The 15,977-nt window shown below is 32.7% G+C and overlaps 1 protein-coding gene across 2 annotated transcripts in view; it reads left to right on the forward strand.

Annotated features, from left to right (window-relative positions):
• The window catches only part of LOC118181225 (uncharacterized), a 318,060-nt gene that overhangs the window by 277,927 nt on the left and 24,156 nt on the right, over positions 1-15,977 (forward strand). For both annotated transcript variants that reach the window (XM_035350312.2, XM_035350313.2), the window contains 2 exons: positions 3,659-3,740; positions 10,656-10,806. In XM_035350312.2, the coding sequence (XP_035206203.1) occupies positions 3,659-3,740; positions 10,656-10,806 (233 nt within the window). The remainder of the gene's footprint in view (positions 1-3,658; positions 3,741-10,655; positions 10,807-15,977) is intronic.

Raw genomic sequence — 15,977 nt, forward strand, 5'->3', positions numbered from 1 at the left:
AACCAGAAAAATCAAGTCCACAAGCATTAAAATAAACCCCAGGTTAACTCTTTCACCAGATAAATTCCGCATAAGTTATTCATACAACTGGTTTAGTCTTAAAACCAGTTATAAATTCATGTACAACCTTTCGGGCTAAATATCGATTATTAATAACCTAAAATTTACTTTTAGCCTGATGCAACAAAACCTGAATCTTTTGGCATGACATAAGAGAATTTTTATTGTGATTTAAGTTACCATATGTAAATTCGCCCGCCTCTTAATCTGAAAAAAGAATCTTTTCAAAAAAAAAAAAAAAAAAAAAGGGGGACATAAAAATTTTAGCTTGTTTCTAGGAGAAACATGATTCTTCTTTTTCAAGCAAAGAATATGCTTGTCAAAATGTTGTGATTGTACATATCTTATGAGAACATTTCAAGCGTCATTCAATTTTTTAACAGCTAGAAGACCTAATAAAATTTTTCCTTTACAACTGGCTATAAATATGCAAGAAAAACTTAATATACGTATATTGCGATAATATTTATTATTATTATTAAAAACATAATCTAAAACAAGAGAATAAGAGTTCACCATTTAGATTAACTCATTGTCCTTAAATGTGAGTCCTTAACGTATTCCACAATGGCCATATTAGAAATTATTTTGCAAGGCTTGAGTTTTTCTTAAGAATCAGTTATAAATTCAGTTCTTCATTCATTATATACTACCATAAATCATTACGAAGAAGATCCTTAAATTCCGCTCCACGTGATATCAAATCAGCTGGATTTGATTATTCTGAGTGCTACGATGAATAGCAGTCATACAAGCAGTGATATCATAGCCATTATGATACCACTGTAGAATAGCATTCATACTGCAAAGAACATGCACTCTATTAGCAAGAAATGTCTTTAGTTGATGAGGTTTCTCTTTAATCCATGCTAACACCACTGAGGAAACAGTTAAGTAATATTCTTTATCTTATGGGTAGTTGAATGACCTCTAGCATTCTTTTCATTAGTTTTACCAACAGAACTGCACCGCAAAGCTCCAAAAGAGGTATGGTGATTGACTTCAATAATAAAATACGAGACTTGCTGCAGAGAAGCCTTGATAAACATCCATTCGAAGGTATACATTTCACAAAAACTGCAGCACCATGAGCCTTCTGATTAGCATCTCAAAAGAATTATTTTTTTTTCTGTTTATTGTACAACAGTGGTTAGGAAAAGTCAAATATTCTAAGACTATGCAGAAGTCTCTTCCATAGGAAGAGGTTGTTCCAATTTATTTTAGGAGCCAAAGATTTTGTACAAATATTTTAGCCTTTGATAAAATATTTGTACAAGCCCATTTAAAAATAATGGGTCAAAGAGGTGACCTGTTGCTGATTAGATAACTCTTTTCGTTACTGTCTCTTCAATGACAACTAATCTCACGAGAAATTATCTGTAGCCGTAATACGTGATATTTCCACGTCCTTCTTTGTAACCTGACGTTCATCAGTAACTCGAAAAGAATAATCCCGAAGTGCACTTTATGTATTCTTCAACAGTTCAGTATTATTGAACACCATTTGCGCAACTTAATTCCACTACATTAAGACAGCTTAGAGGGTCATTCTCTCTTTTTCCACATAAACTAAATTAGATCCTACAATGAACCTGGCGAATTATCGCACAGGTGTGAATAAATACCAGTACAGAAGAAGGGTCAAAGTAACCCTTTACTAATTCAAATAGTTAACAGAAAGGCACGATCTTCGTGCATTACAATGGCACCGTCAACTTGCAGTGAAACTAAAAACGAAGAATATAACTGAGGTCAAAAATCTAAAATAAGTAGTGCTGGATAGCACATAAGTTAAGGTTCACAACTAACAGGTTGAGTCACAAAAACCTAACAGGCGTGGTGATAATCTGAACGGCCAAGAGGCTGACTAGCGTAACAGCAAAACAACAACGGAAACGTGTGCTGGCTAGCGAAAACACGCTCTGAATAAGCTCAGAAATACACCCGTTTAAATACACACTTTACTTAACCTTAAAATTTACATCCTGCCGAGAAATCAAACTTAAAATAAATTTGTTCTGCAAAATAAGGTAAACTCTACAAACTGTGTCTGAAACTTTCTGACGCCTTACAGTGGATTAACTCTAGTGATGATGTCATCCACATAACGGTTCTTCAGTGTGGCTTTTTAGTCACAAGGTAATTCAGTCGCTTCATCCATTATTAACTGCTTCAGGACCTATATGGCGAAGAACGGTGCATTTGCTCTTCCGTATCTTACAGTCTTCAGACGATAAGTCTGCATAGGTCTACCAATCGATTCTTTCAATAATATCAAGATCAGGTTTCTTTGAGATGGTTTAGTAAGTATTTGTTTACACATCTTCTGAACATTATCTCCCAGTGTATAATTGTGCTTTCGAAATCTAATAATAATAGAAAATAAATCTTCTTGTGGTATTTGTCCCTTCATTATAATGAATTAATTGATATATTTTCTAGGGAAACTTCCAAGTAGTTATTAACCAAAATGTTGCTAGTCGATATAAGATCCTTAATTCATCTTTAATTAATATCAAATTTAACAGTTAAACAAACTGAAAACTATGAATGCAATTATTAATATTTTAAAGCTAAGTTTTTATTTTTAAAGCTTTTTTAAAGCTGATATAATTAAACGAGATATTATGCAACTTTGTGTGCTATATATAAATGCAATGATTAATAACTGATACCTTAGTTTTTATTTCCAAAGCTGTTTAAAGCTTTAAAAATTTTAATATAAATTTCAAAAAAGCTGTATTAGCGCTTTAAAAATAAATGATGTTAAAATGATATTAGATTTCGCGCGGTTGTAATATTCGCTAGAACGCTGGAATGATTAATACGTAGTAGCGTAACATAACGCTGAAAACTTTTGGATAGGTTTTGATAGAAATGTTTCTTACGTCAAATTTGCTAAGGTACATAATATATGTCCTTAAAAGTGTGTTTTATTCATTTCAATAAAACTGTAAATTTTTAATAAAATGGCACTGGGCTGCAATGAAACATTTTTAAAATTCCATTTTTGTCACATTATTGATGTTCAAATTCGCATACTCGGTATGTTAGTGTTTGCTCTCTGCCGTTACAAAGCACAATTTAAATTAAACTTGTTTTCAGATACTGAATATATTAAAAATAGATTAAGAACGTGTCGATATTAAATATATCTTTTGAAAAATCTTTGGATCTTTAAGTTACGTTACCATGCATTTAATATCCTACCGAATTGGCAAATGTACTGTTGCAATCTGTAGCTACATCGCAGTCTGGGACATTGAAATTCACTAATCGCGCCCCTAAAAGTATAAATTTTTATTGTACGTTTTTGTAATAATCAGTTTAATTGATATAATTGAATCTATACTTAATTTACGGCATAGATAAGTTTTATGGACATTTACAACACAGTTGTTTATTAATAAAAGATGTTTTTAGCGCCAACCTTACTATACTTACCTTACTATAGAATATTCTTAATTATGTGAATGAATAAATGAATGACCATTTGTAGCTTAACATTTAAAGCTTACTGAAATGCAATTTTAATGACTTGAGTTTAAAATATAATTTTTCTTTCTTACGGAGTTAAAAATTATATTTAATTTTTCAGCTGTTTTTGGAATCTTTGGGAGTGGATTGTTTGCCAGAAGTGGAAAAGGAACAGAAACTGTCATGCTAATAGACGATCGAGGGTAAGTTAATGATTTCTTTATTTTCATTATCATTACTATACATTTATTAGTCTCAACAAAGCTGGTTATTTAAAAGTCATTTTAAGAGCCTGTTATTCTGTTTTAGTAGTTAATTTGTTGTTTTTTAGTGTAAACTAGAAAAAAAAGCCATATCCCAACTTTAAATTATGGATTGCTCTTTCATTTTGGCTGTCCTATTCCACTCTTCTCCATTTTAGCAGTCCTTAAGTTATATTCCAATGTAGCAGTTAGTTAAAGATAAAAGCTCTTATCTTCTTCATCTTAACAATCTTAAGTTAGTCTTGTCATTTCTTCCAAACAAAACAAAAAAATTTTCTTGCCAAAACAGATGAAAAACTGTGACTGCCATCTCCAGATACGATAGGGAGTTGGTCAATGTTTCCTGTTTTCATTATCTATATCATGTACAATCATTTGTACAAAGATTTAGGAATTAAGAAGTCGTAATACAGACAGCATTTAACAACAATAAATAAATAAAAAAAAAAAAAAAAAACATCGAACTATGCAAATTTTCATTTCCATGGTGCTTTAATGGGAAGCCTTCGTAAAAGATCTCCTTCATAAAGTTTCTTTTGCACCCTCCTGGACAGCCGGCGTTCCTTAAGATCGGAAATTCACAGAGATAAAAGGTAGAGGCATCCTTATGAAGATACGCTTTGAAATTGAGGGTAACCTTGTAGAGTCATTAGGTTAATTGGAAGCAGGAAAGATGAAAAATATGCAACCGCCTTTGCCGGGAATCGAACCACGGACCTCTGGAATACCGGCCCAGCGTGCTACCGTTACACCACGAAGGCACGCTAGGAAGTGGGAGAAATATCTTATAACCTATAAAATAGTGTTTGCAACGTTATTCCTCTTTTCCTCTTTTTCTGTCACAGCGTATCGTATACAACAACTATGTTTTCAGAATTTAGTGAATAATCAAGTCAGTTATGTTATCTCTCTTTATCTAAATTGTGTTATATAAACCAGTTCGAATATGGAGCTTTGTTTTAAATTCGTGATTCTGTTAAAGTTGTGAATTGTATAGTGTTGACTTTATTTATTGAGTTTCTTAAAATAGATAAATAATTAAGAAGTTGGTCTTTGCACTTAACAGAAACTACTTCTGCCAAATAGTTCCGATTTGGCGTCTGCCAAGCAAGTTTTGAAAGACCGCTCATTCCAAATGAGCTAGAAAATTCATGAATGGTTTCAGGAATTTGCATAAATATCCGATTCTTTTTCAAAAATAAATAAAGAGCTTAGGATTATTGAACAGTTCCATAACTATTCTCAAAGCATTTAAAAAACCGATTCTGTGCTCAGTATGTGAGAAACTTAGATTTTTGGGAAGCATGCGCTGATAATATATTATCTCGAAATTTCCGAAAACTGCCAATTCTTATCAGAAAATTAGTTTAATTTCAAAACCTAAGTTAAAGAAAGCATAAGAAATTACTTAAAGTGTCTCTAAGGATCGTTCAAATATTATTACTTGCCTAAACGAAGTGAGAAGGATTTCAGATGTTATCAAAATTTCCTTTAAAGCAGCCTCATAATTACTCTGAAAAAGAACAACTTACACTTTCCTGACTTTATTTATTTTCTTAATTTTACGGTATTAAAATAAAAGCACTGTAGAGATATATTGAGACATTACTTAAGGAGGTTCAGGTGTTCATAGGTACTAAAGGTGAAACGTTACGAGTATTCTATAGTTACAGTCTGTGCTGTTAATGAGTACACGAAATAATTAAGTGTCATTAAAAGGTATGTGAAAGAAAAAAGTTGAGAAGCGCTGCTATAGAATGACAAATGCAATTTAGGCAAAGTGTGAAAAAAGTTATGATATCCTATTGTTTAAAAGACGTGCATTCCTCAAAAATACAAATGTGATTTTGGGAAAATATTGAAAGAGAGCCATTAAATATTTTATAACAAAATATTTTGTACAAAATATTTAAATAAAGATTAAAGTTGAACAGAACAAAATTTATGCTTTTTTTTATGAAATAATACTATGTATAGAATTGTGGAATGAATATTTTGAATGTATGGGTTTTGTATGAATGTATTAAATGTATGGATACTCGAAACTAATCGGAGATATATTTTATACTTTGCTGGTTTGTTATCTGACATTGTATAGAATTCTTGGGAAATGTATGAACTGTTAATTGTTTCATACATTGCTTGCGAATGTTCGGCATTTTATAAAAAATACTGTATTCTATAGAATGCTGGCTTTTATACATTGCCTGTAACATTGCAACATCATTACTGAAGTTTTAGTCTAAAATCTTAAGCAGAAAAGTCCTAAGTTCAGTGAAAAAATGTTTATATATAAAAAAGTCAGAAAAATTAGAGAATTTCTTATAGTGCCGAACTGGCATTCTGTTGGAATGTTTAGGTGTTTTATGCAATGTTCGCATTTTTAATGCAGAACTGCACCTATGCAAAACTTAAGTGTCAAGCAATATCGGTAATAATTATATTAATAATTCTGTTATAATCAGACCATCAAAAGTTAAAATGAATTTAATGAATCCTCATATATTATAACAGGCAGAAAACAGAAGTATCATAAGTAACAATAGTTAGAAGAACAAGCTAGAAATGAAATAATAATAGAGAAAACTGTAACAACAAAATCAGACATGCATAAAGTATGGAAGGGGATATTCGAATCTTCGAGTCTCACTAATCTCCAAAAGAATTTGGTCCACCAAACAATCAAACAGTAAAACCGCTGAACATTCATAGTTCGACATAATCAAAAAATTCTTTCCGTTCGTGAGCGTCAGAAACAGACATATAAGCTCATGGTATCAGCGTTAGGCCTCTGTGAATTTCCATTAGCATCCAGTGTTAAATAGCTACTACACCAATGTTCTGTTTCTATACTTTGCCGTAAAAATCATGGGCACCAATGCAGTGTTACTACTTCCTCTTAGGGAGGAAACTAATGCAGAAACCGCAACTAACCAAAAAAACAACTGAGAAACTAAAAGAGTTTGCTAATTACCCAAACTTTTAGTGATCGTATAAGTGAATTTTTAATGCATTGCGTTGTGAAAATGCATCCGGGACCGCGCCGTGAGAGGATCGAATAAACAACATGTAAAATCAATATATATATAAGAAAAACACATAACAAATATAAAGAACACATAAGTAATAGGTTTCCAGATTAAATATCAGTTTATTCAAATTCCTCACAATAAAAATTAAATCTTATCCTCATCCGAGAGTCAAACTTCTTATTTTTGTTACAGTTACAATTTTCTTATTTTAGACACAGGGAATACATCAATTTGTCATTTTCTTTTGTTACATTTTAAATTCATGATTTGCAAATCTATTACATGACTCTTTTAATTTAACGGGTACCCGATCTATAATTTCTAAGAGGTTAAGGAAAACATATTATTTGCAATTCACATCTGTTCTAAGGAAGATTACACAAACAACTATTATTATTACACCCTAATTCATATAAAAACCTTAAGGTTTGTCTCGGTAATTTAGAAGGGGAAAAAGGAAGCAATTCATTTTCAGTAGACTGAATTTAAGATTCAATTTTAGGTAAAGTTCTAATTTCCAAAAGTTCTAAGGAAAATTGATAAAGCACTTATCTGTGATTTTGACGACTTGAAACGCACTCGGAAAGGTATTGGGCTGGCCTTGCATTCTGGTAGAAAATCCAAAGGATTATAAGTCCCACCATAATTTCTGGAAATTCATTCCGTAAGGGGAACACAGGCTTCTAAGGAGTCTCACGCTTTTCGGTGTCACTGGCCGCAGGTCTCACAGCCTTGCAGAAAACAAGCCCTCGAACCAGCACCCGAGCAGAATCTTCAAGATCGCAGTCAGGATGTCGAGTATAAAATCTCACGTTGGCCGGGGTGGAACTTGGCCAATAATTTTGGAAATTCGCTGGATCATTTTTTTTTTCGACAGCAAAGCGACGGCCGGATAGTGTCCGCCACGATCCGCCTTAATAACCACCTATTCAACCACAGAAGCATAACAAATCCTTCAGCCTTGGATGTCCGGCAAAAAGTCTTAATCCTGAAAGTCTTAAATCCTTCAACAAAACTACTCCAAAGTCGGGCAAAAAGTAACGTGCAAAAGTAAGTTCAGCAAGCAAGTACGTCTCGCCAAGTCTCGCACGAAATGTCACGCGAAAAAGTGATTCAAACTCGAATTTTCTTCCTCTCCTTCACAAACGCGGGCTCCCACTATGGCTTCAATTATCGCCCCCTTAATTTTGGCAAAATTTGCGTTTTCAACTCCTGAATGCGGAAATAAGGGTGATCGCGCATGCGCGCCCTTCTTCACTTAGCCAACAACCGGACCCTCAATCGCCAAAAACCTCAATGACTTACATCGAAAGTCAAGTAGCAACCTCTGACCCTTCTGTCACGTACTTCCTGTCTTAAGGTCAACTACACAATGAAATTCCTTCTAGAACAGTCTAAAGGACAAAGCGCGCGAAATCATGACTTAGCAAAAATTGCTTCCCTTTCCCTGCTTCTTTTCACAATGAATCAAAGCTTGTACAAAAATTGCAAATAAAAGAAAACAAATAATATTCTTTTAAACTAAATAATATTCCCAGAAGCATCTGTTTTTCCCCAAAATTAAAGCATTAAAATAAATAATTCAGAATCAAATAAAATTAAGATTTCCATAAATCAGAAAATCATTCACCTAGTTTTTAAAACGCTATCAGACAAATTCTCTACACAACACCAGTGTCAGCGTCCTTAGCCAATGTTACTGAAGCTGTGCAGTGCCTTGGCAATAAATCTTGGGGGCCATGGACACCAAGAGGGCTGTGAGTAAGTGTCGTATGTCTGCCTTGGAGGGTGTGGGCGCGTCTCCCACGGAGGTGGCTGTCCAGAGAACGGGAAAGGTAGTAGTAGGACCTAGGTCAGTGAGAGTTCTGTGGGAGCTAAGTCAGACGAGTATGGGAGATGGCACGGTGTCTACTTGTTAAGTCACTGAATCAAAGTCAAAAGTCCCTAGTCAAATGATCCCTTGGTATCCTTGTCCCCTAAATGGTTCTTTAGTATGTTTGCCACGTGTGGTTTGGCATTATCGTACAGCAACGCTGATTTGTAATTGTAAATAATTGTAACTAACCAGCGCTTAGTTAGAATTAACTAACAATGGTTTCTTCTACTGAAATGAATACTTCTCCCATTGCAACTGCTGCGAGTACAGGTCTTCATTAATGGTGTGGCATGGTGCTCATAGCTCTTGAACATTTGGCAACTAGTCTACGAAATACAAAACAAGATCTTGCGTGGCTGCAGAGGCAGTCTTGAGACAGACCCTGAAGTACAGGGTCACGTCGTGGCAACCAATGCCAATTAAGCTTGAGAGTCTCATACTGGACTCTCAAGTTTCGTCATTTGGGAGCACTAAAACAAATACGTCTGTTTCAGTTTCTAGAAAGCAGTGAGAGAGGCTGGGAAAAAGAAGCTTGTTCCTTGTTGGCTGCTGATAATGTGAGTAGTAGCGCATTTACTCAACTCGTATCCTTCCCTGTGCGGTGCAGGGAAAGTTTGATTGTTTCCTTCGAATCTTAGAAGTCTTCGACAAGTTCTCTACACGTTTGACTCCTATCTTTTTAAATAGCAGCCTTCAGGGCCTCGTCATTTAACTCTTGAGGATACCCATTGCGGATTCATGGCAACGTTTCAGATCTTGTGATCCAAACTTCTGAAAACAAAACGTGGCGATACTTTAATTCATGGCATTTTCTCCAAATGCTTGACATGCTGGACGATTTCAACAAGTTTATACAGCAAACAACCACAAACGAGCTGGTTCAGTACCTTCATTTCTCTCCGACACAAGACTAGATGTGATTGCTATGTGTGCGCGGCGTGCATGTATTAGTGAAGTGAAATGGATGCACTAACGCTGTATCACGTGTACGTTGCGGGAATAGCTTCGGTTCTCTGTGTGAGTACTTCTTCAGTTGGGACCACAAAGTTGCTAAGAACTCTTTTTTTTTTTTTCTTAAATTTTGTATTAAAAGAACCTCTTCCTTTAAATAGGTACTTTTCGTATATTTTGACGTCTAGCCCTTGAAGAAAATTGTGTTTAAAAATTCGAATTTTCTCACATTTTTCATCATTCGAATGTTTTGAAATCTAAATTCAAAAAACCTTAAATAATTTAACTTAAAAACTTTGGAATAACCAGTTTTTAAAATTTTATTCAGATATTTTGCGTCAAGTTATACCGAGAAAATACCCCACGATTAAATAGTTTTAATGACGTATTTCATTTCTTAAATGCGATTTGTGTTAATAAATACGCATGTTTCTTTAAAAAGCTTTTAGAAAGTTGTCAAACTGTCTTTTAATTAAACAAAATTTTTAGATTTTGCTTTAGCTAATAAATTTTATATTATATAAATACTCTTCCTCTTTTTTATTTTTACATAAGGGTCCGAGATTTGAGAAAGTTAAGAATTCGTTCCGTATACAGTGCATACACAGATCAGAAGTTTATAACTGAGAAATAAAAATATTCTGGATATCTTTCATATTATTATGTTCATTTACTCGGTATGGTAAAAACAGCTTTCAGTTAGAGATACAAGTGTATCGAAAAGGCATATCCGAAACAAATTTTTCCTTCAGATATTTTTTATATTTTCGTGCTTATTTTGCATAGTTTCAGGAAGTTATAGAATAGAAGAATAACTTAAACGATTTCTACTGTTAGAAGAAGAATGAACACTGGAATGGTGTTTGTATTTCTTATAATTTAAAAGCACCTAATAGACAATTAATCATTTTAATGATAACAATAAGATATTTAATTTAATTGTTCCCAATCTAATAGATTCTAACTGACTAAGTTGTCGTTTATTTTATTTTCTAGGTGCCCGGTGGAGCCGAGTATCTTTCCTGCTCTGAAGAAATCGGAAGAATCCAAATCGTTGGTGGCGCCTTTCCAGGCTTTCAAATTCGCATCTGAGAGCACAGTGAAATTTCAGCTTACAGTGTCTTTTTGCTTAGACTCATGCGCACCGGTAAGAAGTAATTAATGTGCAAAGTTATTGCTGGCAATTTAAAAAAGATGTACACTGCGCAAAAAAAAGGGGGGACATTTCCGTAGCTCCCGTTCTACTGGGCCGATTGACAAAATTAAAATTGCGTTTTTCATATCTCGAAAGCGTATCTTAGGATATATATTAGATTTATATATAGCATTATTCTAACATAGGTATTTTGACTCAAAATCAGACTTTTTCTGAAATAACATATAATATTTTTTCCATATTTCGTTTCTATGACTGAAATTATGCTTAGATATTAAATGTTGTAATTTTTGGAAAAAATGAGAAATTTATGGAAAAATTTAAAAATTTATCTTGGCAGATTGTTTTCAGTTTGCGCCAAGAATAATTCACTTGGCGGAATTCTTAATTCATAGTAACCTACTTACTTTTCTTATTTTTCATTGATGCACGAGAAAGGTCCATCGTTTATTCTTCCAAATAATTTAAATCGCTTTTTTTTTCAAATAAAAAGTCCATAAACCACATATATTAAGTGCCAAATATTAAATACGCAAAATTTCAAAACGCGTCAAAATGTAAATTTACGTATATTTTAGGAAATTTTGAATAAAAAATTCTAATTTTCTGCAGATATGCTTAGAAACACATCTACTTTAAGATGACGTTAAAAATCTTATAGGTTATAATACAAAACTGTTTTCGAAAGATTTATAAAAAATATTAAGAAATACAAATTTTTTAAATAAATAATAAAAAGGTGCGAATTATGTTTAGATTAAGCCTAAATTTCGAATTGTGGAAGAAGGAATCAATTAATTAAGTATAATAAAAAAGGCATATTAATAAATATACATCAAATTCAATTAACGTTGAGGAGCTAAAATTTTGAGAGCTAATTTTTAAAAGACTACTCGTGCGATTTTTAATAAATTTGTCAGTTTGGCATAATTTGAGTTGTAGAATCGAAATATGGAAAAAAAGTTGGCAAGTCATTTCAGGAAAAATCTGATTTTGTGTCAAAATACCTATATTAAAAGAATGCTACGCATAAATCTAATACAAATCCTAAGTCGCGCTTTCGAGACATGAAAAACACAAGTTGAATTTCATCAATCGGCCCAGTAGAACGGGAGATATAGAATTGTCCCATTTAAAAAAGAAAAATCCCCCCCCCCTGCAGTTTACATCAAATTCGAAAAAAGGGGGAAGGCCAGTTCCATTATTCTATTCGGCCATCTATTCGGCTGATTGACGAAATTTAACTTGTGTTCACGTCTTAAAATATATATAAGCACTGTTATGACGTACGTATTTGGACGCAAAATTAGACTTTTTCTAAAATGAAATGACAATTTATTTCATGTCTCGATCTGACGACTCAGATTATGTCTAAGAACTAAATTTTGTAAAATTCGGTGTGAAATTTAATAAGTAATTCTGGAATCAACCTTTGCCGTACTCTTTTTTTTTTTTTTTTACTTGTGTCAAGAATAATTCACTTGCCGAACTTCTCTGTTTTTTGGCGATCTATTTCAGTTTCCATTTCATTCTGTGCGAACGGGGGGGGGGGAGTTTTCTGTTTTTCTTTCTTGCATACATTTTTATATCAAATTTTAATTTTTAATCACAGTTTTTTTTGACAGTTTTAATTTTTAGTATTCCACTTTAATTATTTCAGTTGCTTGGCTGAATTAAATCTCTTCAAATAGTTATTTTAACTATTTCTTCTTTTTCATGGGCATTATTTACTTTAACCATGTTATTCAAATAAACGCTTTTCTTAATTTGATTTTATTTATTTGAATAGCATTTCCTTTGAAAGAATACTTTCACCAGTATTCGTCACAATGAAAATTGCATTGTGCATTAAAAGAGAAAATTCGATAAAGCACGTTTAATCCGTCTTTCAGTGGGCCGTTCAGTAAAGATATATAGATGAAAGAGTATTACTGTTTAATTTAGAATAATGTGCATACAATCAATTTTCCAATTAAGGTTTTATCATTGCTTTACACAGTTTTATTTTCCTGCATTTAGTTTGTTACAATATTATCCATGTTTCTGAATAAATTCAAAATTTTCATTTTTCAAATCGCAAAAATCAAATACCATAACTTACAAAAAGATTAAATTTCTTGCGAGTAAATAAATGAAAATAATTAAATAAATAAAAAGAAAAGATAAATAAACTTGCCAAAACAGCAAATAACAAATCTGAAAGGTTTCAGATTTTAAATTAAGTCCAAAGGGGCGTTTTTAACGTTTTGTGTGTTACCTTTATTTATTAAATATCATGTGCTTCGCACTTAAATCATAAAATTCAGTTCAACAGCAATATCACAAACTAATTTCAAAATGAGCATATCTTTCGAATTTTCGATACACAGATAAAATTTTCCCCCCTCCCCTCACAATTTTGCCATTGCTCGCTTTGAAATCGTTGAGTTTGTTAATCAAAACTTCGTTAAAGTTTTACAAAATCTGAAATAGATAATAAAACAAATTCCAAATTCCAAATTTGGGCTTCCAGATGTCCATATTCGGGTGGAAACGTACGTTATTCAAAATCTGATGGTTCTAGGCACCGTCGTTTTATCACAATGCGAGAAACGTACATACATTTATGCGGATTCTTCATTATTTAATTTCTTTAAATATAATACAGGGCGATAATATTTGGTGGCAACAATCTGAAATGTGAACCGGACATTTAAAGTTTTCCACTCAAAATGCCAAAACGAAAGTAATAGCCCTTCTGGGCTAACGCTCTGTGGGCTAAAAAATTAATTTTCTTAGTGCCTAAAATGTTTCTTTTTAAGGCTTTTTGGACATTTTCAAAATCATTCTTATTTGTTTTCTTTGCTACGCATAGAAAAAGATAAAAAACTATACTGATAAATTCTACCGCTGTTAAACATTTCTGTAATAGAAGACAGCTTTTTTATTTGTATTTTTGACGTCTTGTTTAACATACTCAGAAGTATTGAATGCGTATTATGATGCACAATTTTGAAATCAGTAAAATAAATTTTGTTGCATATAAAAGGAAGTTGAGTAAACTAGCAGAGGACAAAATGGCGAAGGTAAAAGTGTACTGTTATGAAAGAAAATAAAATTTCAAAATTTTTTATTAATATTCTTTATAAATTAAAAAAACGTTTGCGATATTATTAATAAATATTTACTAGGTATTATTAATATTAGTGAAAATGAAGAATTTCACTATGAATAATTCCCAGTAGAAGTTTATTTAGAGATTTAAGGTTCAAAATGAGTGTTACGATTCATTGAAAATTACTACAAATTGCCTAAACCACATTCGGCATTACTGTCGTGTAAGCAAATATGCGAATTTCAAAACGTACCAATATATAAATTCACGTATAAATTGGGAAATTTTGAATAAAATCTTTAATGTTTTGCAGGGATGTTTAAAGATACATCTACTTTAAAATGATGGTAAACATTTTATACATTATAATTCAATTTTTCCCCTGAAAGAAGGAATGATATAAGTTTAATAAAAAATATATATTATAATAAATATATAACAAACTGAATAAACACTGGAGAACTAAAATTTTGAGACCTAATTGTTTAAAAACTTCTGGGGCGATTTTTACAAAAATTAGCAGTTTGGCATAATTTGAGGCGTAGGAGCGAAATATATAATAATAATAGGTATGTCATTTTAGAAAAAAATCTGATTTTCATCATAATGTTATGTTAGAACAATGCTATATATAAACTAATATATATCCAAAGTCGCGTTTTCAAGGCATGAAAACCGCAAATTGAATTCCGTCAATCGGCCCAATAAAACAGATACTATTAAATTGCCCTTCCCACCTTATTATGAAGTGGATAAGAAATGGACAAAAAAGTTCGTTCATTATATACAGGGTTCGTTATAGCGAGTTTCGACTGTATTAGAAATTCTTTTTCTTTTAAGTTAAATTTCCTTTCCTATATCCTAATTATTCACCGAGCTACAAAATGCTTAATCTGCACTGCACTTCGGTATCTTTGCTAGAGATCTAGAACTCAGAATGGATAGAACGCATTTCTGAGAGGTCTTCGTGTAATTTTCAATCGCCAGTCAGATTTGGTGGAAGGAAAGATTTCTAGAAATGTTTCATTCGACGAGAAATTGAGGGTAACTAATATATCTGACAACGGTTTATGAACACAGATAAGAGATATAAACTTAGCTGAGAGATTTATGGAGAACTAGGTATTATATTTCAACTAAAATTTAACAAAGCTTAGCCACTACTACTTGTAAATTAACAGAAGTACCAGTATTTAAATATATACAACAAGACAAGTAGTTTGAATATCTAATAAACCTGAGTTCAGTTACTCTGGACTTCTAGCCCTAAGCGCTAGCAGATATAAAAAGTGCAACAAAAAAGAACGCGCAAAGATAAATAAATAATTAAATAAATAAAAAGACTAAGAATAAGCATTAAGAACTGGCTTAGCTTGAATAATTCTGCAAGCTCTGAACGTGAAAGCCAGCTTTCCTCTTCACCTTCCGGGATGAAGATGACGACTAAGAAAGTTGTGCCTACGCGAGAACAACAAGAAAAACTTCGACGTTTTTACTAAATTACAGAAAACAAATCCCTTGATGCCGTCCATGGACAGAAATGTGAAGGAAAAGGAAATAAAGGCAAATTTTTGAAAAGTTGAAGAAGGATTAGAGACAATTCCAGTGTCTCTGAAACGCCTAATGTTCTAGAGTATTTTCATGGAACAGTGCCTGAGGTGTTAGGATAGTATCAGATAACCAGAAAAAATTCAGTAAGCCAGTTCTGCTCGCAAAATGCTAGTGAATGAAAAACAGTGAAAGCCAACCGCATGCAGTTCAATAAATGTGAGAGCTTTAGAAAACATATCCGAACGCAGAACGCGAACGCATTTTAACAGCCGAAGTCTTCAAGGATGCTTATGTTATCTGTAATCGTGTTTTGTTTAATAATATCATTTGAATATGGAGAAAAAATAACGGATTTATGAATTTCTCTTGCTTAGTAAAAGCTGTTCAACTGGATGGCCAAAAGATTATAGTCTGGGGACTATTTTCTTCTAATATAGTAGTTTCGTTGATATGTGTGAAGACAGCTTTCAGTTCCACGCTGCCTTATTATTGCCAAGAGGGTAAGATTGCTGAATAT

The sequence above is a fragment of the Stegodyphus dumicola genome, chromosome 4 (genome assembly GCF_044657685.1).
Source record: "Stegodyphus dumicola isolate Sdum_Otavi_A_Nest chromosome 4, ASM4465768v1".
Lineage (NCBI taxonomy): Eukaryota > Metazoa > Arthropoda > Arachnida > Araneae > Eresidae > Stegodyphus > Stegodyphus dumicola.